Here is a 22,742-nt window from a genome sequence, read left to right as displayed (position 1 = left end):
TTAAAAAATAAATTCCAGATGTTTTAAATGTTTTTAGAAAGCTAATTCCTGAATTGATTAAAAAAAAAACAAAATCATTTTATATGGACACATGAAATACTTAAGTGCATTATATTCATTCATTGAATATTTATTGAGCACCAATATGTACTCAGGCATTGTGCTGTGTGCTAAATACACAGGGTGTAAAAAAGGACATAGAGCTTACAGGGCAGTGGTAATTGGCATTAAACCATAAGAATTTTCAAAAGTAAAAAAAAAAAACAAACTTATAAAATGATATAAGAAAGAAGTGGACAGGCCTCCTTGATAGAGAATAATGGGATCTGGAGGGGGTGCAGATAGCTTTCTATGAGGTAGTCAGGGAAGACCTCACAACAGAGTTGACATCTGAGACCTGAGGGATAACCAGGCAAAGAACTAAAGTAAGAACATCCCTGAGGAGGGAAGAGGTTGGTACACTCAAGGAATTGAGAGAAAACTCATGTGCTTAATTCATGATAAACCAAGCAGGGTGCCATGAGGTGCACGCTGAGACACAGATGGGGCTGGAGCATACAAAGCCCTGTAGGTTGCAGACAAGAGTTTAGATTTTATTCCAAGTGCAGCCAGAAGCTTTTGAAGCATGAACATAATCTGATGTATGTTTCTAAAAGATTGTTCTAGTTTCTTTGTGGAAGAGAGCAGACAAGGCAAGACTATAAGGAACTAGTTAATGGTGGTTGGTGATAGAGTGGTTGCCATGGAGACAGTGAAGTGGATGAATTCAGTTTGGTGCTGGACTGGTTGTCGGAACAACAGACTGGGTTGACTAAATGGGGAAAACTAGCAGAGAAAAGAGTTTTGAGTGAAAAAAATCAGGAGTCCTCTTTTTGTTCATATTAAATTTGAGGTTCTCCGGAAATGCAAAATAGGCAATGGATATGCTACTCTGGGGTTTGGGGACTGGAGATCTAAATGTGGAAGTCATCAGCATTGAGATTATAAATGACTTTTGAGCTACAGACTGTGTGAACAGCCTACGAGTCCAGCACAGAGGGGAGAAGAAAATCCCCAAGACTAAGTCTTCAGGTGACAGTAGCCCACCGGATAGGAGGCACAATATAAGGTCCTGAAGTCCAAGAGGAGTGAAAGTTTCAAAAAGGAGGGAGCACTTCACTTTATTAAATGCCTCTGAGAATTTGAATCAGATGAAGTGGGAAGGTGCCTCCTGGAACTGGCAGCAGAGAACTCATTGGCTGCCTTGATTGGGAGCGGCCTGCAAATCTATGAGCAGATGATGGGGTGAGGTGGGCAAGCAGGGGATGGGCGGGTAGACCCTGTGACAGCTCTTGGAGAGTGAAAAGTAGCTGGAGCTAGAGGGCATTGTCAAAGAAGCTTTTTCAAAGTTGGGAAGTTAATAGAACCTGTTTGTGTATGGAACAGGGGAAAAAGAGAACATGCCCAAGATATACTAACAGAAGCCCTGGAGGCAGGAGAGAGTGAGGTCAAGACTTATGAAGAAGGTCTAACTCCTAGATGAAGGGATGAAGACAGGCATTGTACACAGTGATATTTCCTCAATTAATTGAGAATTAAAGCATCAATTCAGAGGGAGAGATATTTCAAGAGAGAAAAATCATTAAATAAGTCACTTATAAAATAGGACAGCAGGTTTAGTGGGACTAGAATTCATGACTCATGTTAAGTCCCTGTTTGAGAGTAATTCTAGAACCTTCCATGCAGTTGTACAGACTTTGTTTCAGCAAGCTTCAATTGCTCAGTTACAGACACAGAATAGAGAGATGTTCAGGGGTTAGAACAGAGGGAAAGAGAAGCAAGGAAGCTGAAGGATGTTTGCAAAGGAGTAATTATAAAATTGAACCTAAGCTAGACAAGGGGATGAGGTCGGAAGTATCTTCCAGCATTATGGTCGTGGAGCCCAATTGAACAGTTGGGCTGTTGTATAAGGTGCCTGAATTCAGGGATTTGCAGGTTGTGCAGTTAATGGTATGCCAGTGGCAGTCTATGATCTTGGGAATAGGGACATGACATGCAGTTGATTCTTGGGTCAGGAGTGGTTAAGAAATTGGTGGGCCAGGAGTTGGCAGTGGGTGGGACATCCACATGGATATTGGTGTTATCAAGAATGATGGCAGGAGATAGGAAAGGAGGCAGGATTAATCTCCAGTGTTCAGTCACTAGCAGGAAGCAATTAAAAGGTCACTTAACCAGGTGCAGGAGAGAATTGTTTAGTGAGACAGCATAAACTTAAAAGAGGGGAAGGAGTCTCCAAGAAAATAATCATCTGGAAGCAGCAACGTGAACCATGAACCCTGAGATTTAGGGTGTGAGGCGTAAGAGCTTTAGCGTGTGAGGGCTGCATGGGAAGAGGCGGTATGAGGGGACAGAGGGACCATTCTGGGAGAAGAACAGGGAGTTGGTAGATCATGGCCTTGTTCTGGGGGCACCGCAAGAATGGTCTGGAAGGGTGAGGGATTGCATTAGATTGGGAATGGAGAGACAAGGAGGGGATGAGAGGCCAGTGGTTCCAGGTAAGAGAGGAATAGTGGCTGAGGTAAGTGGGGATGGGAGGTCTGCTTGAATTGGCCCCGAAGGCTCAGCAGGCAAATGGTGATGGCTCTCTAGGTTCCAAATTCTCCCCTCAGGGTTTGGCAGCTCCTCGGCCGTTGGGTGCTGGTGTGATAGGTTAGAGCATGGCTCTTAGCGGCCCACCATTGTCCAAAAAGGTGAACACCCCACATGCTACAGCCCCATATCTCCTCTTAAACAGACTTATAACTATGATTCTGAGCAAACTTGGGGCAATTTACTTTGTGCAATTATTTTGTTCAGAGACTGACCATATACATTTTACCAGTTTTTGAGGAGCACAAGAGTCCTTACCCGCTCTAGCACCGTATATTAAAATAAAACTATTAACAATGCTTAGTTTTTGCCTCTCTTCCTTCTTTCTCTGCCTAGCCTAGGAAATAAATACCTCAAACTAAGTGAAGGGCAAACATTGGGATACCAATATTTGAGCCAGGGAACGGTATTAGAACTGCTGACACAACTTTCCCACCAACCCCTGCTTTGTGAAAATCACGGCTGTGTACCAGCTGCTGCCCTCAGGTCACTGGAATGAAGTTTCTGTCTCCCTTCACTTCAGAAAGCTCAGGTGAAGAGAAGATGGTTTAGTGGTGTTCTACCCCTTTCCCCCAGTTCCTCAAGAAAAGGGGATAGAATGTGATTTATATCCATGGCACACAACTTCTCTGGATATATTTGCTGAAGGATACCTATCTTTGGTTTTCTCTCTTTTTTTTTTTTTTTTTCTTTCTCTGTAGTGGCTCGTGAGTGTCTATTCTTGTTTATTAAATTGTCCTTACAAAGTGGCTAGCTTATACCTCCTGATGGTACCTTGCACTTCCTTCAGTACTTGGAGAAAATTCTTTTAAAGACTAAGAATTATGAAAGCCAGGTAGAAGGCAAAAATAAAACAAATTATAATCATAACTCATCCTGTGAGGGGGCTTCCACACAGCCGAATTTACTTGCATAATACTGACATGACCAGGTTCAGAAGCAAGTCTCCTCCCAGAAGTGACAGAATCATGGGGATTGTGAGTGAGGTCAGCACAGCAAAGGTGAAAGTACTTTGGCAGCTGCTGAGACATCACCAAGTCTTGGATAAATAAAAAGACATCAGCCCATAACTTGGCCATTAACCTAATCTTCGCAGCACAAATATTTATTAGAAAGGCCATGAAAATGGATTTGGAGATGATTAATAAACAAAATAATAATACCTCATTACTTCATATGAAGTGAAAACTGGAACCTTTTAAGAACGTGCTTGTTGCTTTCCAACAAGAACATTGGCAATTTCCAGGACAGAAATTTGGAAGCTTGTATTTGTGTTATTAAATATTCTGTTGGCAGGAAGAGTGGCTGTTGATCAAGCATAGATAATATCTGGACTTGGAACAGTTAATAGGACCAGTGTGGTGACGACTGGAAGCCAGTGTGTTCATCTGGAGCCACAAAAGAAAGTCGTGAGCGCACGGGGTGGATTGCCACTCAAATCACAGGAAACAAACTTTATGTAACCTGGCCTGAGCAGCAAAAATCATAGTGGCTTTAGAGCTCCTACGTACATATATTATAAATAAATCATTATTTTACCTTCAGGAGTCTCTGTTGTGTGCAGGAGGAAATGCAAACTTCTGAAATTGGCATACGGACCCCTCATGATTTTCACCCTCTTTTCTGGCTGTTCCTCCTGCTCCACTGTATGCCAGGTCCTCTCAGAAGTGGGCCTGTGCATGTTCCCCCTCTCCCTGGAATATTTCCTCACTCATCTTTATCTGACTGGTGACACCAGAGAAGCCTGCCCTGCTACCTTACCCATGACCCATCGCTGGCTTCAGTATCTGTGGGCACCCACAGGGCCCTGTATTTATACTGTAGTGGGCTTTATCAGTCTCTTCTGGTTTGATTTGCACGCATCTGTCTCCCCTAGCTCAACTATAAACTCCTTGAAGAATATGATATAGGGCTGTTCACCATGCCTAGCACATAGAGGGTCTATAAGTATTTGTTAAATACATAAATGACTGTTTTAAGAAAGTATTATATAAAATATAAATATAATTCTAAAACTTTGGGCTACAAAACCATCTCTGGCTTTTGTCTGAAAGAATGTTTGGGAACATTGAGCTCTCCTGATTCATGGCCCAAACTCAGTATCAGCAAAGCAGTACCCTCTGTCTCAATCTACTCTGTCTCCTGTAACGAAATCCCATAGACTGGGGCTTAAACAACAGAAAGTTATTTCTCACTCTAGAGTCTGGGAAGTTCAAGATCAGTATGCCAGCTGATTTGGCTTCTGTTGAGGACTCTCTTCCTGGCTTGCAGATGGTGACCTTCTCACCATGTCCTCTCATGTGGAGAAAGATCTCTCTGGTGGCTTCTTATGACCTTATTTAGCCTAACTGCTTCCTAAAGGCCCTATTTCCAAATACAGTCACACTGAGGATCAGGGCTTCAACATATGAATTTGAGGGGGACACAGTTGAGTCCATAGGACCCTCATCTGGGGAAAGGAACAGAGTCTGATGTCTAGGGTTCTGAAACAATCTTTCTTTCTGCATCTGTCTTACGAGAGTTCTGGAAGGCCTGTTTCCTCACATATGCACAAAATAGCTTTTATTAGTATCTTACACTAAGGGTGAAACTCACTGCTTTAAATAGCATCTTACTTCTTAGTTTAGCTGTCTAGACCCAAGTTGGACCAGTTGAGGGAAGAAAGAATCTGGGTTTATCAGTTTAGAATTTTCCTTTAGGATCTTCAAAAAATTGTGTGAAATTTCTATGTTGTGTTTGCGGAAGAAGGGAAAAAAGGAGAGAGAAGAAAAAAATTCCTTTATTTTTCAGAATTTTCTCTCTTCCATTCATTAAGACCTTTCTTTGACAATTCAGTTATCAGACAAACACAATATAGATTTTCAAATACAAATTATATAAATTATGATTCTCATGTCAGTCATAAATTGGCTGACTGGAGGAGTAGCATGCTGGGATCCCACAATTCCCAGGAGATAGCTAATAGTATAAATCAGAATAACTTAAAAAGTTCATTATTTCATAGGCTAAAGTTTTTTTCAGTGGCATGAAGAAAGAGGTCACATCCTGCTAGCGTAAAATACATTTTCATTATGGAATGAAGGTAATATACACTAAATGAATAAAATTATATTTGACTCAAGTAACACGGGTTTAAACAATGTAAATGCACTTATAGGCGGACTTTTTTTTTTTTTTTTTTTTGGGAAATACAGTCCTGTAAATGTATTTTCTCTTCTTTATGATTTTCTTAATAACATTTTCCTTTCCTCTAGCTTACTTTGTAAAAATATAGCACATAATACAGCACATTATATATAATGCATATAACATACGAAATATGTGTTACTTGACTGTTTTGTTACTGGTAAAGGTTTCTAGTCAACAGTAGGCTAATTTGGGGGACAGTGAAAAGTTATACTCGTATTTCCAACTGCATGGGGAAACCTAACATCCTTGTTATTCAAGGGTCAAATATGCATAGCTTTGTCTCCTTAAAAAATATCACTGATGATGAGGTCTTTAAAAATAAAATGTAATAAAAATAACCACTGCTTTTGTTCATTAAATCTTCAGAAAACAATTTGAAGAAATGGCTTCTTATTTTAACTTGCCTTCTGTAAAGGAATTTGCTGAACATATAACTAATGCCACATCAGAAGAACGACAGAAAATGCTAAAAGACTTTTATGCTTCTCAGTATCCAGAGGTAAAAGAATTTTTTGTGGATTCTGCTGTAGAACTCATTAAATCTTCCCATCAGGAAAGAGAGAGAGTCAGGAATAAGTCTGAAAAAAGAGAATCTCTTAGAAAAGAAAGGCTGTCAGATTCTGAAACTTTGTCTTTCAAAGATTCTCCCAAAAAAGTTTCTCAAATTTGCAGCCCCCAGAAATATAAAGAAAAATCAATTAAGTTTCAAAATCATGGTTTCCATAGAGAAGAGGTGCTTCCTAATGATGGAGAAACTAACAAGTCACCTATAAACTCTACCCAAGAGACTGACAATGGGAAAAACAGCCAAGCCTCCAAAGACACTGTAGCATCCCATTCCCTGAACACTGAAGTATATGAGTTAGAAAAATTTGAATATACCATGAAAGACCAACAGGACCTAACAAGAACAGGCATTTCAAGAAATGAACCCCTTTTCAAAGTGGAGAACAAAAAGCTAGAAAATCCAGAGTTAGGAAACACTTCCGTGGTAGGCTTACTTGGTGACACATCTATTCTTGATGACCTCTTTAAAAGTCATGGGAACAGTCCCACACAGCTGCCAAAGAAAGTTCTTTCAGGGCCCATGGCAAAAGCAAAACAGAGACCAAAAGATTTCTGGGACATCTTGAATGAACAGAATGACGACAGTCTTAGCAAACTCACCGACTTGGCAGTGATAGAGACTCTATGTGAAAAAGTGCCCCTTGCTGCCTCCAAAAGGAAAGAGGAGCTGGAAACTTCACTTTGGAAATCAAATGACAAATTTTTGTGGAAAAAATTTAGCACAAGTGATACAGATGAAAACACAACTAATGCACAAAAGTAACGCATAAACATACAATGAATTACTCTAACCAGTGAGCTTCTACCCTCCCAAGATCACAACACTGTGTTCCACACTAATAATGATGTTCCCTTGAACACTGTTGTCAACATATGCTTTTATTCAACTCTTGCTCTAGGGTTGTTTTAGCCTAAAAGGTTATCATGTATTTTTTCCTTGATATCTGATTTGATCTTTTAAAAATATGATTGTATTATAGTGTAAACATCTTTATGAAACAGAAAAGGTTTGAAGTTGTTATCAGGAGACCTGGGACATCTCCCTCACTGAGTAATTATGTGCCTGTAGATAAGTCACTTACCTTGGTGCGCAGGTATTTCCTAAAATGAAAGATGAAGGGTTTGAACTCAAGCAACATTTGTGTCCTTCTGGATTAAAAAGGCTTTGGTTTACTTTTCCGGATTCCATTAAGTCGCAGGGCAAATTATGGTCATCCTCAAATATGGTGTACATTGATGTGTTTCTCACTAGCATCTAGAAAATTCAGTTAACTGTCTTCCTTTTCCCAAAGTGTCATTTATTATTACTAAATTATGATAAAGTGTTAACTAGTACTGAATATACGATGTGTTAAAATAATAAGTTTATAACTGCTCCAATACAAAGGGTTAATGTATAACTGTACTATTTGAAGTTTGACACTGCAGTAATAGAACTACTACGGATAGCCACAGAAGGCAACACCTCCACTTCTTACGCAGCAGTTAGGATTTAATCAGTATCATTTAAACTTGGTGTAGTACTTTTGTATGACATATAGAGAAATGAAGAGACCGTTCATTTAAAACTGTTCTATTTGATTGAATTTAATGTATGTGGTTTATAATCAGCGGAATGTGCTTACTGTTGGATTCGTTTCTGTGGAAACACTCGGTCCCCGTGTGTGCACGAGGCGTGCAGGGGAGGTACGGCTACGGGTAATAGGCGGGAGACCGCATCTGTGAAGAGCGCAGGCTGTGAAGGCCGGGGGCGGGGGGGTCATGCCAGGCCCACGGCAGCAGAGACCCGAGGTTTCCACTGACTCCGTTCAGACGCGCTGTGGCAGCTGTGCTTCCGTGCTTCTGTTGAGCTCCGGATCTATAGGTCGGGAAGAAAAATAGGAAACATTGGTGAACCGGAAGTGGTGGCGCGCAGACCACACTGGACGGTTGCTGGGTTGAGGGGGCGGGGCCTCCCGATTACCCACCACTGCAGCGCAGAACCATGGCAGGGAGATGGGAAAACCAAACAAAAACAAAGACACCAATCTTTTCTCAAGGGACTGAGTGACCAAATATGACTTTCTCTGGGGTGTTGTTGAGGGCTGCAAAATCTATTTTATATCATGATTCAGTACATATGTGTTAATACAGATTGAAACAAAATATTCATGAAATAATATTTACCCAGAAGGCATGCAGAGTCCTTTGATATCTCCATTTCTGTTGTACTTTTTGGCTCTTATGTCTCTGTGTTTTTTCATGCTCTCATAACACACTAAATTGATTTTATGACCCGTTAATGATTAGAAATCACAGTTTGCAAATCATTTTTCCATGAGTTAGTCTTTTTTTTTTTTTTTTTTTTTGCTATTTTCAGCTGAGTTGTATCCAGACTTAGTAGATGCCAAGTTTCACCACTGGGGTGGTTCCTACAAAATCAATGTATTGTGTATCTGTGGTAGACACATCAATGTTGTTTGCCTGCTCTAGGCCTAGCTATAGGAGGAGCCCAGAGAAGCAAATAGAAACCTCTTCATCTCAGTTTATATACCAGATGGGAGAGTTCAGTCAAAAGTGGATATTTCATAAAATAAAATACCCTCAAAAACTTTAATATAGATATGACCTTTGAATCATAAAATGATGTTCATACAATAAAATGAAATACTATTAAGAGATTTTTATCAGTAAAAGTCAAAGGGGGAGCAAAAATACAGACCTGGAATTTAAAAACTAGTTTTCAGCAGTTGCCAGTGAAACTCATCATGCAGGAACAGCTTGTCAAGCAGAGTACGAGGTGCAGCATGACCAGAGTATAGGGGTCCGTCGGAAAGTTCCCAGAGGGAAACTGTAGGGGTCAACTTGCCCTGCCCCGGAGCAATGGGAAGAGTTGGATCAGCCATTGATGAAGCTGGAACAGACACTGTGAGGGGGGCTGACAATGAGAATCCTGCCTAGCCCACCCCCACCACGTTCTTCAGGATAAAAAGGTGGCCCCAGGCAAATCCCAAGGCTTCTTTCAGCCTGTTTCCCCCTTTAAATTTGAGGTGGGCTGAATCAGTGGTGTTCAAGCATTTTTTTTTAAAGCAATTGAACTCTGCCCTGTCTTAATTAGAAGATCAATTGTTGAAAATAATTAAAATGGAGGTCTGCTGGTTCCATCAGCACTGCCGTGCCTCCACGGAGCACTGGTGTGAAAAACCGCAGGGGTGATGTCACTGCTAAGAAACCTTCCAGCTTCAAGTTTCCAAGATTCTATTTGCCACAGTCTGTCTTGTTCACTTCTCTTTAAAGCACTCAACACACAGTTATCAATATTGGAAACTGAGGAAAAATACTGAGAGGCTTTTGCACCTGAATTCCTTGGGGTTCCCTTAAAGCCCTGCAACCACTTCTCAGAGTAAATTAACATCATTGGCAAGCCATATGGCTGCCCCTGAGTGGTCAAGGTAAAGAAGCCTCAGTTTGCGGAGAGGAGCTGGTGATAAACTTTCTGGCAGTCCACAGAAAGTGAGAAAGCCAAGGACAGTATAGTTCAAAGGTTTTAAAAGTACAATGTATGCAGTTTTTAAATTCTGAAGTTACCCTTCCTTATATTAAAATTGCCTTCTTTGTATGCAACAACAGATAGTGGTTTTTAGTCTTTTTTCCATTGTCCTTAGTTGATACAAAGTTGACAACCATATGTCAGTTCCTAAAAGTTTTATTTGACATTTACTAGTCTATAAAATCCCTACGAATGGAAATCACTGCCTGCCTCAACATTCACGAATGGCTACCTCCGTGGCCACTATATTATAAATCCAGTTAACAGTAGGTCTAGGACCCACCAAGGATGTCATTGAACACATATGATCCTGTAAGACTGATCTGCCTTCACAGAGCCCAGAGTGCAGAGTGCGTTAAGCTCCCCACGGAATTCTCATACGTTCATCATTGATGTAATCTTGCCCCCCAGTTCCATCCCCGCCTGCGTTTGCAAAGCATCCTCCATCCAGTGCTTCTGGGAGTGTTAAAGGGAAGGCTCATAAGTTCAGGAACACATCTTGTCACCGGTGCCACTGCATTTGCCCTGGGTGACAGCCTTGTGTACTACGTGGCCCCTCCCCCACTCCACATGGTGTTTGTGGCAGATGGGAGGAACATCACACTTTTTCTCTATTAATGGGCAACCACAGGAGGGCTGTCTTTCCTCACAAGGTCTTACAAAGTTTTAAATGAAAACAGCCCTTTGGGGTTGATCCTCTGGAGGGAAGTGCAAGGCTGTGAGAAGTGGCAAGTCAGAACCACCTGCAGAGGCTTTCAGGGGATTGAGGGGTCAGCACAAGCACCTATTTTTAAAGTTTCACACTATGATGTGACGTGCTAATATTTTGTCTGAGGCCATCACTGGGCAGGATTGTCTCTCAAGTGAGCCCTTTTGCTCATGGATATGCAGCAGAGCTCATCCTGGAGCCCCAGAGTTGTCCTTAGCATGTGTTTCAACTTGGTCAATATGTACTTGATTTGCTTTGCTGCAGGTTAACAAGTGGCAGTGGTTATATCCCCTCAATTTCCAAATTTAGTCTTAATTATGTGAGTACGATGCCTTTCACTGACACAGATAATGCCCACTTGACTCCTGGGTTTGTACTGCTTTCTCTTATGGTGAAGAATCAACAATAGCTCTTTTGGGGTGCCTGAGCAGCTCAGTTGGTTAAGTGTCTGACTTTGGTTCAGGTCATAATCTCAGGATCCTGGGATCCAGCCAGGGACGTAGCTCTGTGCTCAGCCAAGAGTCTGCTTCTCCCTCTTCTCCCTTGCCCTCTGCTCCTCCCCCACCCCATGCTCGCTCGCACTCTCTCAAATAAAATCTTTTTAAAAATTCTTAAAAAAAAAATGCCTCTTTCTACAGATGTCTTTTTGGTTAGCTAAATGGGCCCCCTCCATCTTGTTGAAAGAAATAACTGTAACTCACTTTATATTCTTTTAGCTTATGTAAACAAGGGGGGAAATGTGCATCTCTGAATGTCTTATAGGTCTCTAAGGAAATTCTAGTGAGTCATCTTGTCAAATTAAAATATGAATTAGTCTCCCCCTCGTCCCACATATATCTTTTAACTTTGATTGTATTTTTTCATAAAGGGAGACATGCTTCCAGACTGAAAGAGTTCAAAAGAAGACTCAAAATAGCTAATGCACACATTTTTCTTTCCTAAAACTATTATAAAAGCATTGATGAGAAGAAGAGGTTGTAATTCTTCGAGACATAAATGCCAACATGTACTCCATGAGAACTGATTTCACATGACCAGATCATGCCTGTTCCGCCCCGCAGCCACCAGCCAGCGCCATCCCTGTGCTGCCCATAGTTGACTCTCTCTCCCCAGCCAGTACTCACTGTCTCCTTGGCCACTACCATAAGTCACCTTCCTTCAGCGCTGCCTGGCAGAGCCCCAAGTTCATTTCGGGGCAGTCCCTGACCTCAGCCTTCCCTGCTCTCTCCAAACACCTTGTTCTACTCAGACCACTTCACAACCTATTTTCCCCAACCTCTTCCTCCACAAAACTGGAAATGCATCAGCAAAGCTGAGCAGGCTGAGCGACCTAGGAGGAGCGCTAAATGTCGTACCTGGGACCCTCCTGAAGCCAGATCACCAGGCAAGTCATCTCCGGGGACAGCAATTCACTGACCTGCCCAGAGAAGGCAAAACCAGCCAGTCTGTAGAGCTGCGGCTAGGGTGCCATTATGCCCCTCCCAACATGGCCCAGAACGGCCACACTGCCCTGAAAGGCACAACAGCTCCTAAAAGACAGCTTAGGGCACAGCATTGTGCTAGGGCATGTTGGGGTGGACAAGCAGATCTCAGGAAGCCTGGAGTGTCCCCTAGGAGGGTGTGAGAGGACAGAACAAACCAAGCAACCCAAGTGCAAAATGTGTGTTGAGTGATGGAAACAGGGTGGCTTCCAGAGTCCAAAAGTGAAAAAACATTTTGGGATGAGTGATCAGGAAAGGCCACCCCAAATTCTGGGAACGGGGGTGGGGGCCAGGCCTGAAAGAACGGGAAGGCCAGAACATCACTTCCTCCACTCTCCCTTGGCCTTTAAAACCCCAAACGACCAGGAATGTGGGCTTTGTAGAGAAGTTTGAGTTTGGGACTGGCCAAATACAAAAACGCTTCTGACAGTTGAGTCTAACGTCCAAGATACACAAAGGCGGCGGGAGACCCAAGTGCCCAAGAAAAGCGAGACAGAGTCAGGTGGGGTTAATTGCAAGTCCTTAGCGCGGGGCACAGGCAGCGCCACCAGCGGGAGCCCGGGCCCTGGGGCACCCGCGGAGTCCGGGCAAGGAGAGGCCGTTTGGCCTTTCCTCCCGCGCGTGTGGCGACCGGGTGGTTCGGCCCCGGGGGGCCGCGCTGTGCCGCCGCCCTGCCAGGTGGGACCCGGACCCAGGCGTGGAGCTTGCGCTCGGCTCTGTCCGCTTCCCCGGAGCGCAGCCACCAGGAAGGCCGCCTACCCCTCCCGCCCCGCAGGCCACTATTAGAGGGTACAGGTGGCTAGAAACAGCTTCAGATACAGTTCCTCTGAAGTTTCCAGGAGGCCACCGCTGCCGCTGAGAACCGTCCCCGGAAATCCCGGCTACGGAGGCCACCGCACCAGGCCCGGGATTCACGGCCTCCGGGCAGAGGAGACAATCGGTTCCTCCCACTCAGGTTCCTTTTCTCCCTTGGGGAAACGAAAAAGAACCTAATAAAGTTACGCTCCGGCTGTAGTGATGGAAAACATGAAAGCCGACTCCAGGGGCTTGTGCCTCGAGGGCGCGGTATCTGCCACCAGCCGCAAAACTCAGGAAAGTCCCAAGTCCGGGCGTTCGCAGGAAGCCCTGGGTGGGCGGACAAGCCCCCGGGCGCGGCTGAGAGCGGCAGCCGCGCCCGGGGGCTCGTCCGCAGCTAAACGCGAGGCGGGGAGGAGGGGCAGCGCTAGGTGGGGTCCTGCCTCCCCTTGAGCTGGGGAGCGCGGGCAGCGCGAGATAATCCCCAACCCGCGCCCCTCCCCGCCCCCAGTCTGGGAATTGAGGCCGGAGTTGGGACCCCACCGGGGACAGGAGGGATCGGTGTCTCCCGGGCGTGCGACGGGCTGCGGATGGAAAGGGATCCTAAACTGGTGGGGCGGGGTGGGGGGGGGAGGGGTGCAGGAGGGATCCCTGGCTTGCGGTGAGCGAGAACACAGAGAGATTCTCGGGCTTGCGGTGCCCCGGGTGACAAGGGAGATCCCGGGCCTGCGTGGAGTGGGGAAGGCGGGAGTCCGGACTGGCGCGGGGGTGGGAAGGCAGTGACCTCTAGTTTGCAGTGGGCTGTTGGGGGGGGGGGGGCACTCCTGGGCTTGCGGTGGGTTTTGTGGCGGGGTGGCGGGGGTGGGGCAGATCCCGGGCTTGCGGGGGCCGGGGGGATCCAGGACAAGCGGTGAGCGCGAGTTCCTCAGGGCGCACCCGCCCCAGTTTGTGGCGCGCAGCGGCCGATCGTCCCCCGCGCGCCACCCTTGGGGCCCCGCCGCCTTAGAATTCAGCGGACGGTGAAAGGCGAACCTCTCCGACAGCCGCCGCCGGGCCTGGGGGCCCAGCGAGAGGGGTCCGTCCCCCGCCGCCCGCTCCTGTCCCGCCCTGGCCGCGGGAGGGCCGCGGCCGCCGGGTGTGAACGGCGGCGGTTTCTGCGGTCTGGCCAGCGGCCCGCTGGAAAACCAGCCTCAACTTGATCCCGAGCGCGTCTCACTGAGGTCATGGGAAGCGGGAGGGCTGAGGCGCCGGGGGCCTCGCGGAATGAGAGCTCGGAGGCGGCTAGAGGCGGAGGGAGGGAGGAAGGGAGGCGGCAGGAGGGAACTCCCGGCAGGTCCCCAGTGCGGGGTCAGCCAGTGCCCCGGCGGCTCCTCCAGCCGGCCCGACTGCAGTGCAGCAGAGAGTCCGAGGAGGAAATCGGGCTTAGCGCCTCCGCACACCGCACCTAGACAAGCGCCAGCTGCGCCCGAGAACAGCCCCGTTCCCGACCCCCCCGCCCCCCGCACAAATTCTCCACCTCCAGCCCGAACCCCACCCCTGCGCTCACAGCAGCCTCTGGGCCTGCTGCTTCTGCCTCCCGTCCCAAGCCGCCCTTCTCCAGCTCATGCCTCTAAGATCTTCCCTGCAGCTGCCTCCCTACCTTCCACCTTCCTCCAGCCATCAAGGTCGGTGCCCTGCGCCGAGGGTCCGTGCCCAGCCTGTTACCAAGTCCTAAAGAGAATTTCTCCAAAAATATTTCCCGAATGCCACTGCCAAGGGCCTGAGTTTCCGCCCCTCCACCTCCCATCTGGATGCCTGCAGACTTCTCTGGATTTCTAGCCTTTAGCCTCCTCCGTTCCTAATCTATTTTCCACACCAATTACCCCCAAAGCGTGTTAAAGCACACGGGGACCTCGGTAGTTATAAACTTCCTATTTCCCCTGTTAAGCAGGTTAAGGGTGCTTCGACTGGGGAATAAAAACTTTGGCGCACGTTTATTGAGCATTTACTATATGTCATTGTTAAACACATCGAGCAGATTTTCTCATTTAACTGCCCAGCAGTCCTTCGGGGTAGGTATTATCAGGTGTTATTATTATTAACCTCTGCTTTATAGAAGAAGAAATTGAAACAAAGAGCAGACAAACTGCCCTTTGTTCTGTTTCTCCACCACTGCATTGAACTTCTGCAGAGAACCCTGACTTCCTAACAGGGATGGACTGACCCACAGCACCTGACCACAGGGCCAGGAGGCAGCAACTCTCTGTGAGTAGCAGAACTAAGTGGATGGGTGGGTGGATGTCAGGTCAGGTTTGATCTGGAATGTCACAGAGGCCCTGTTGCCCTTCCGCCTGCCTTTAGTGGATTAGCAGTCTGAATTTCTGGGCATGGACAAGTTAGAACCGCCACCACATTTATCTCCTCCTGTGCTCACCCAACAGCTTTCTCTACTCTCCTCAATGAGCTTCTCTTGCTTGGCAGCATGCTGGAGACACCACAGGTGTCCTACCCACAAGGAGGACTTAGGACAGTCTCCTCATTCTCCCACAAACACAGACCCCTAAGAGCCCTCCACACCACCAGCATCCTCCCAACCCCAGCCCCTGCCGAGCCTCAGCCTCTGGCCACTTCCTTTGCATGTTGATGAGGCCCTATCTGGGCTGCCTTTGTCCTGGCAGGGTGTGGGATTTTGATCACTAATTAGTGGCTGGGAGATCAGGAGTCAGCAGTGGCCCTCCTTTCCAGGACCCACAAATAATACTGATGTAGGAAACAAAGGCAAAAGGAAAAAATCAAATTTCCTTACTGCCTACAGCCCACTGACAAGTCCTTAGAATAGGCAGATTGACATTCCTCTAGGAATTCAGCTGTCATGATGTTAATGCTTTGTTAAGGGCAAAAGGCAATCTTAGCTTTAACATTATCCCAACCTCCACCCCCCAGGATCCTGTAAGTATACTTTAACATATAAAAATTCCTTTGGAAACTCCTTTTGTCTCTACTCCCCAAGATATATGTTAGCAATCATCCTCCAAGCATATGAGCCACCGATACACATTTGAAGTGTCTCATGACTGAGTTTTTGCTAAACAGTAATAAATGACCTTTTCCTAACAACAGCCAGCCCCCTGGAATCCTTGTTTCCAAAATACCTGTCCTTAACCGCCTCCCAACTTCAATGTATATGACCAGCCACTATTTATGACCCCATGGCAACTCTTTCTGCTCACTGGTCTTGTCCCATGTTTTAATAAAACCACCTTCTTGCACAGAAGACGTCTCAAGAATTCTTTCTTGACTGTCGTCCCCAAACCCTAACACTTCAGACCCCATCAATACCACAAGGGTTCATGCCTCCATTTCCTGCCTGGGATTTAGGGTAATTCCTCCCTCCCTGTCCTTCCTTTCGTGATCTGAGTAAGATGGGCAGAGGCTGCCAGGCAGCCGTGAACTGAGACTATGTGATTAACGTTTGCTCTAGTGAATCCTTGTTGTTTATTTCTATGAACGCACCTGTTATGTAATACTTATGCTGTCCTTTTCCTCCTGGAATGCATACCCTACCGGCAGCTTTGAATAAGGGTTGAAAAAAAATTTTTTTTAAAGATTTTAAATAATCTCTCTGCCCAACATGGGGCTCATACTTACAACCCTGAGATCAAGAGTCACATGGTCTACCAACTGAGCCAGTTGGTAGTAAAATTCAGCTCTAGAGTTGAATTTTTAAAAGTGATCATTTGGACTTCTCTCTTGACTTGCAAGGGAACCATGAGCAATGCCTGAGCCCACGCATTTGGGAGCCCTGCGGAGAGGGAGAGCCTTCTTCCAGGTAGAAGTCAGTCAGGAAGACAGACCACACCCCTTAGTTTAATAGAATATAAACTGAACATGAATTGGTTGAATAGATGTTGGAGGGCTGAAAGGCAAAAAGGGACACAGAGTCCTTGAAAAAAAAGCGGCCAGCATTCCCAAGGAACAAAGGGAAGAAGGCAGCATCTTAGAAGCCCAAAAGCCCAGAGAAAGGGCCCCCACGAGTTGGAACCAGACCCCAATGCCAGCGGGCACTGCGGCCTCACAAGTCGGAAGTGGGTCTCCCCAGGGCTGAGCTCACTTCTCTGAGGTGGACGAGCCTGCCTGCAGGTGCTGATGTTCCTGAGGGAAGGGATGAGGCTGGTCCCAGGAGAGAGGGAAGCAAACCCAAAAACTGGAAACCACAGCCACTGTTGGGGTCCCATTCCACTCTTGTGGGGTGATGCAGACAGGATCGGGAAGGAACAGAAGGACTACATCCAGAAGGGCAGCCTCCCTCTAGTGCCCCCTATTGGTAGAACCGAAAAGACAGCAGCGGGGCCGAGAGAGGGCTGGGAGTCCTGTGGTGGTCCCATCTGCCACAGAGCAGAACAGATGGGGTGGGTGGGAGGTTAATAAGTGGTTTGAGGGAGAAGGTGGAAGAGAGGGGAGACTGGGAGCAGGATAGTGAGGTGCGGACTGTGGGAAAGTGGGAAAGTTCTCCCACGGTCACCTCTTCTGGAGTGTGGAAAGCCCAGACGATAAAATACCCTCAAGACACAGGGCAGCGTGAGAGCCCTTCTCCTTCCACTTCACGCCCTGGACTTAGTGACACACACACACACACACACACATACACACACACACACCCCACGCACAAACACGCAACACACCTGCACACCACACCCGCACACCATGCGTTTACTCATGAGCTTCTTCAGCTCAGCTCCAGTTCCCCAGGAGCAGTCCTGGGACAGGTCCACACATGATGTATTAAAGTACATCAGGGGAGATGCGTGAGGGAGGGAGGGAAGCTTGGGGAAGGAGAGGAAGCCAGTCAAGGACCTGCTAGGTCCCATGACAGCAGGTTCAGCCTGATTCTTCTGGGGACTCTGGAGGGTAGGTTATGCCCAGCATTATCCCAACCTGATGCCAGGGACACTGGATTTCATATTCTCGCACCTGGGAGTCAGAGTCAGAAGTGCCGGGTTGTTCCTGGGACGCCACACAGCCACCACCCTCCCCCTGCCTTGGTGACTGTGAACTTGGCCAATCCTGCAATTCCATCCCAGCTCCGGATGGATGATCACTCAGAGTTGTCACTGTTAGAAGGTCTTCCTTCCTTTATCACCTGACTTTCCTAACCTTTCTGAGGGCCTGGGAGATAAATTGCATATGGCGCCCCCAACAGGCCGCCTACCCTCCTACTCTCCCTGCTCATGGCTCCGCCTTACTTGCAGGGGTGTTGGCCTCCCAGCTGTGTGGGAGTGACTGCACACCTCCACCAAATACCTGCCCCTTGGCCGCCCTGCGAGCTTAGGAGCCTGTGTTTCAGGTGCACACTCTAGAAGAAGACACCGACCTCTAGCTCCCCCTCCCGATTTATATGCTTTTTAAAAAATTATGCTTGATCTCTTTAAAGAGTCATTGTTGTACAGGACACTATTGTTGCGTTTTATACAGATAATTCTCTTTGCACCTTGTGTCATTATTTTTACCTTCTTGTTCATCAATCCATACTGCTTCTCGAATTGCCCATCAGGGGCCTTTTCCCTACTATCTGAAGTGCATCCCAGAATTTCCTTTTGTTAGTGGTTTTGGAAAAAATTTACCTTTCCTTGAAAAGCACTGATTTCAGCACTTTATTAACTCTTTGATATACTGAAGAGTTTTCAGACAGCTTTTGTATTATCTGGTGATAGTGGTAAAGAATGTGAGAAATTGATGATTATCCAATAAATGGAAAGGAGGAGGCAATGCTAATCGACCAGTTTTTTTTTGGGAGGGGGTCCTTTATACAGAGACATCAAAAAGAAACACAGCTTTGAGAAAGATGTATCCACCAAAGAGAAAAATGACTGCTCATCATTACTTTGATTTTCTTTTATATAGTGCACATCTCTTTCTGGGGACTATAGGATACTTAAAGAAGTATCTGTTCTCAAACCGCCAAAAGCATTTGGGCCATCTGAGCCTCCTCAAAGGAATTGTTTATACTTGCTGGCTCCATTTTATCAAATCCTACTCACTCTTAATTCCCCCCTCCCCCGCCCCTGGTCTGGCTTCCAGCCCCGTAACCCTGCCTAATCATCTCTCAGTGAGGTCACCGAGGGCCGCCGTGCCAGTCCAGGTTCTCTGGAAGCCGACTCTGAGAGTTAGAGGTTTGAGAGACTCAGGAGGGGTAAGAGTCATGAAAGAGGGCATGGGTGCAGACCAGCCACCTGCCAGAGAGGGAGCAGGATAGGGTAGGGAGAGCACGTGGGGCACCCAGGTGGGGCTGCAGCACCGAATTTACCCACAGTGGCTGGGAGCTTGTGAGCACTTCCACCACCACTCAGCTCACTCACTGGCTGAGGGCTGCCTGAGGAGGAGAAGGCTTTGTCAGATTCTGAGGCCGATCCTGGAGGCACCTGTAGCTGGAGGCTGTCTGATGGGCTCCTTGAGGCAGGGTCTCTCCTGCAAAGGGGGCTCTGGGTGGCACGCTTCCATGCCGCCTTGCTCACCCGACTTCTCGGAAGCATCAGGACTGTTGACCTGTCCTTTCTTCTGAGATGCTGTCTTGCAAATTGGCATCTGAATCTCAGTATTTTCTTGATTTGCCTCACATGCACTGGCTGAGAGTTCTTTCTAGGTTCCTCTTCATCACATGGCCTCTCTACACCGCTATTGCCCAAGCCTTATTTATTCCCTCCCAGATGATCCCGGCCATGCCCATGACCGCAATTAACAATCCCCATCTAGAAGCGAGTCATACATCGGCAGTCATCTGAGTTAGTGGACAGCATCATCAGGTTTTGCACACGACCCCATGTCTGTGTCTTCCTTTGTTTCTGTGGCCCCCAGCTCCCTAAGAGCACAGGGCATCAGTGGTCAGATCTGTAATCTGGGCTAGTAACTCCCACTCTCAGAACTGACCTACCTAATGTACTTAAAGGTGTTCTGTAAACTGCAAAACTCAAACGAAAGCTTGGTGTTGTCGTAACATTTGCCAGATGGTTATTCCTGAAGTAAGTAACGCGGATCATCTATTTTCAAAGTTCCCTCGTTCGTAGAAAAAACATCCCAACCCCCCTCTTTGCATTAAAAACTCAGTCCAAAGCATGTTTTCCTCTATTTTCCTTTCATCCGCACTCTGTTCTGGATCAGTGTTTCCTAAAGCTGCATTCCTTGGAACACTAGTGCTCCTTGAGATAAAAGTTGATGCTCCATTAAAAAGTCATTTGGGGGGCACCTGGGTGGCTCGGTGGGTTAAGCCTTTGCCTTCTGCTCAGGTCATGATCTCAGGGTCCTGGGATCGAGCCCCACATCGGGCTCTCTGCTCAGCAGGGAATCTGCTTACCCCCCTCTCTCTGCCTACTTGTGATCTCTCTCTCTCTCTCTGTCAAATAAATAAAGAAAAATTTTTTAAAAAGTCATTTAGGAAATACTGCCCTCCTCAAGGTTAAAATACACTCTCCTAGTAAAGGTACTGAAAAGTATGACCTTTTTTAACCAGTTATCCCAAATGACTTAGCCACAGGCTCTTCTCACACCACACTGTAGAATTCTTGCTGGCCCCTAGTGTTCCACCCCAAGAGACAGGAATCCCTGTTCTAGGCAGGGGGAGAAACTTACCATTTTATCTAAAGGGGTCATCCACAAGTTCTTGATCCATTAGTATGGGGGCCCTGATTCATATCCTTTCCCAAACCTAGCGGTTCCCTCTTTTTCTTCTATCCTATGAGCTACTTAGAACAGTTCCAATTAACCTACCTTTCTGAGTCAAGTTGTCTGCAAGACTGGCTGACACATCAGTGCAAAAAGTCCATGGGGGAGGGGGGTCATAGTCTCAAACTGGAAATTTCCCAAATGGCCCTTAACATTTGAATGGGTAAATTAATTCCAGAGCGTCCGCACGTGGCATAATGTCCAGCGGCAAGAATCAAGTCTCTTCGACCATATGCAATGATATGCATGAATTTCACAGGTGTAATTAGAAAAAAAAAACTAGACACAATATGAATCCATATAAGTGAAGGTAAAAAAAAGCAGACAAAACTAACCTGGGCTATTAGACATCATGACAGTGGTTACCATAGGAAATGGAGGGACCATGAAAGGGCCTCCAACTATTGGTAATGTTCTCTTTGGATCTGGCTCTTGGCTGCCTGGATATATTCAGTTGTGAGCATCATGACTGAACTTTCTGTAATTCTCTGAATGCATGTGATACTTCAGCAAAAGTCTGGGAGAGGTGGTATCAGGCAAGATCATTCTGCACCAGGTATCCCATTAGCAAACCACCCAAAGGAAACATGGTGATTTCAGGACCAATAGAAATAGAACAATACCATGGCTGTCTCCAAAGTATGTGTGGTTCTCACATTTGTGTAACCTTCTACATTTCTATGCATATCAAAGAGTCCTTCTGTAGTGATCATGTTTGTTTGTGGGGTTTTTTGTTTTGGGGTTTTTTTTTTTTTTGGTGTTTTTTTTTTTTTTTTTTTTTTTTTGGTCTATATTGTGATACTGTGACAGCCTGGGAACTTGGGGACAGAGCAAGAGACTGTCCTTCCCAGTTAGCTATTTCCGACAAATAGCAAGCAACTTATGTGTATGTCTTTCATGCACAAACCCCCCCTTCCAGAACCCCTACTCCAAACCACCTCCTCTCTCCGCTTTTACAGTCCAGGAGGCGATATCCCTCCATTCAAAGCACTAAGTACTAGGCATGGAGGGACCACCCCTCCAGCGGAGAGCCTGTGGAAATTATTCACACTAGTCAATCCTAAACCTGCTCAGCTCCCAGGAAGACCTTGATCAAAGGTCATGCCTGGGCCTTTCTCCTCTCCTCTTCTGCCCCCTGTTGGGCCCTGCTGCTCCCCCCAGGGGCCCTGCATGCTGTGTGGTGCCTCCTGTTTCTAGCGACCTGTGAGTGTAGACTTCTTCCTTCATGGCAGGCATTTCTGCATGTCTTACCAACCCGATAAAGACAAATCCTGGGGACCTTTTAAAGTACAGTCATTCATTCCACAATGTGTATGTACTGTATTTCAGGCACTGTTTGAGATGCCAGGGATAGAGCCGTGACCATGCAAATAAGGTCCCTGTTCTCGTGGACCCCATGTCTAGAGGAACAAACATAATAAACAAGCAAAGAAATAAAATATTGCCAAATAGAGTTAAGTGGTATGAATGAAGGGGGCCAGGATGGGTCATTTATGTGGTCTTGCTCTATTTGTTTTGTTTTTTTGTATTTCTTTCTTTCTTTTTTTTTTTTTTTCTTAGCAAGACCATTCAGGGGAGGTCTCCCTCACAAGGTGACACTCAGGCCAAGACCTGAATTGTTGCTTGTACACCCAGGGCACCCAGAGATCTGTGCTGGATGTCTGGAAGCATCCAGAATAACCAGAATGATGTATCTCCTGCCAATGGTCATCCAGAACAAACGCTCTCCCTTTCTCGACAAGCAAAGCAGAGCTTGAATCCAAGAGAAAATAAGTTCCTGGCATCACAGCTTGCTCCAATCAAGTTGCCTTCTAAATGCTAGAAAGTCTGAGGTGTCCAAGCGCTAGGAGCCAGGGGATGGGCTGGCCGCATTCTAGAACTCTTAGGGCCCCAACCAGCTTGCATATGTATTTGTGTAACTTTGCAAATAAAAAGTAAGTATGCAGATTCCTGAGCCTTCTTTGCTCCCCATCCCTGGGGACCCACTGCCCAGTTCAGCTTTGCAGTAACACAAGCCTTCTCTGATCACTGCAGACCTGACCCACTGCCTGCTGCCCCAAGACCTGGTCTGGGAGGCCTTCATCTGGGCCTGTCCCAGAAGGGGCAGGCTGGTCATCCTCTATCCACAGTGACAGCACACAGACATTCC

The 22,742-nt window shown here is 46.5% G+C and overlaps 1 protein-coding gene across 1 annotated transcript in view; it reads left to right on the top strand.

Moving 5' to 3' along the window:
• Positions 1-11,405, top strand: part of ERCC6L2 (ERCC excision repair 6 like 2) — a 135,221-nt gene extending 123,816 nt beyond the window's left edge. The window contains exon 19 of the mRNA XM_046022877.1: positions 6,184-11,405. Coding sequence (XP_045878833.1) covers positions 6,184-7,147 — 964 coding nt within the window. The 3' untranslated portion in view covers positions 7,148-11,405. The remainder of the gene's footprint in view (positions 1-6,183) is intronic.
• The last annotated feature ends 11,337 nt before the right edge of the window (positions 11,406-22,742 follow it).

Source organism: Meles meles, chromosome 11, assembly GCF_922984935.1.
Source record: "Meles meles chromosome 11, mMelMel3.1 paternal haplotype, whole genome shotgun sequence".
Classification (NCBI taxonomy): Eukaryota; Metazoa; Chordata; class Mammalia; order Carnivora; family Mustelidae; genus Meles; species Meles meles.
Note: the sequence above shows the minus strand (reverse complement) of the source record. Positions and strands in the feature narration are given on the sequence as shown.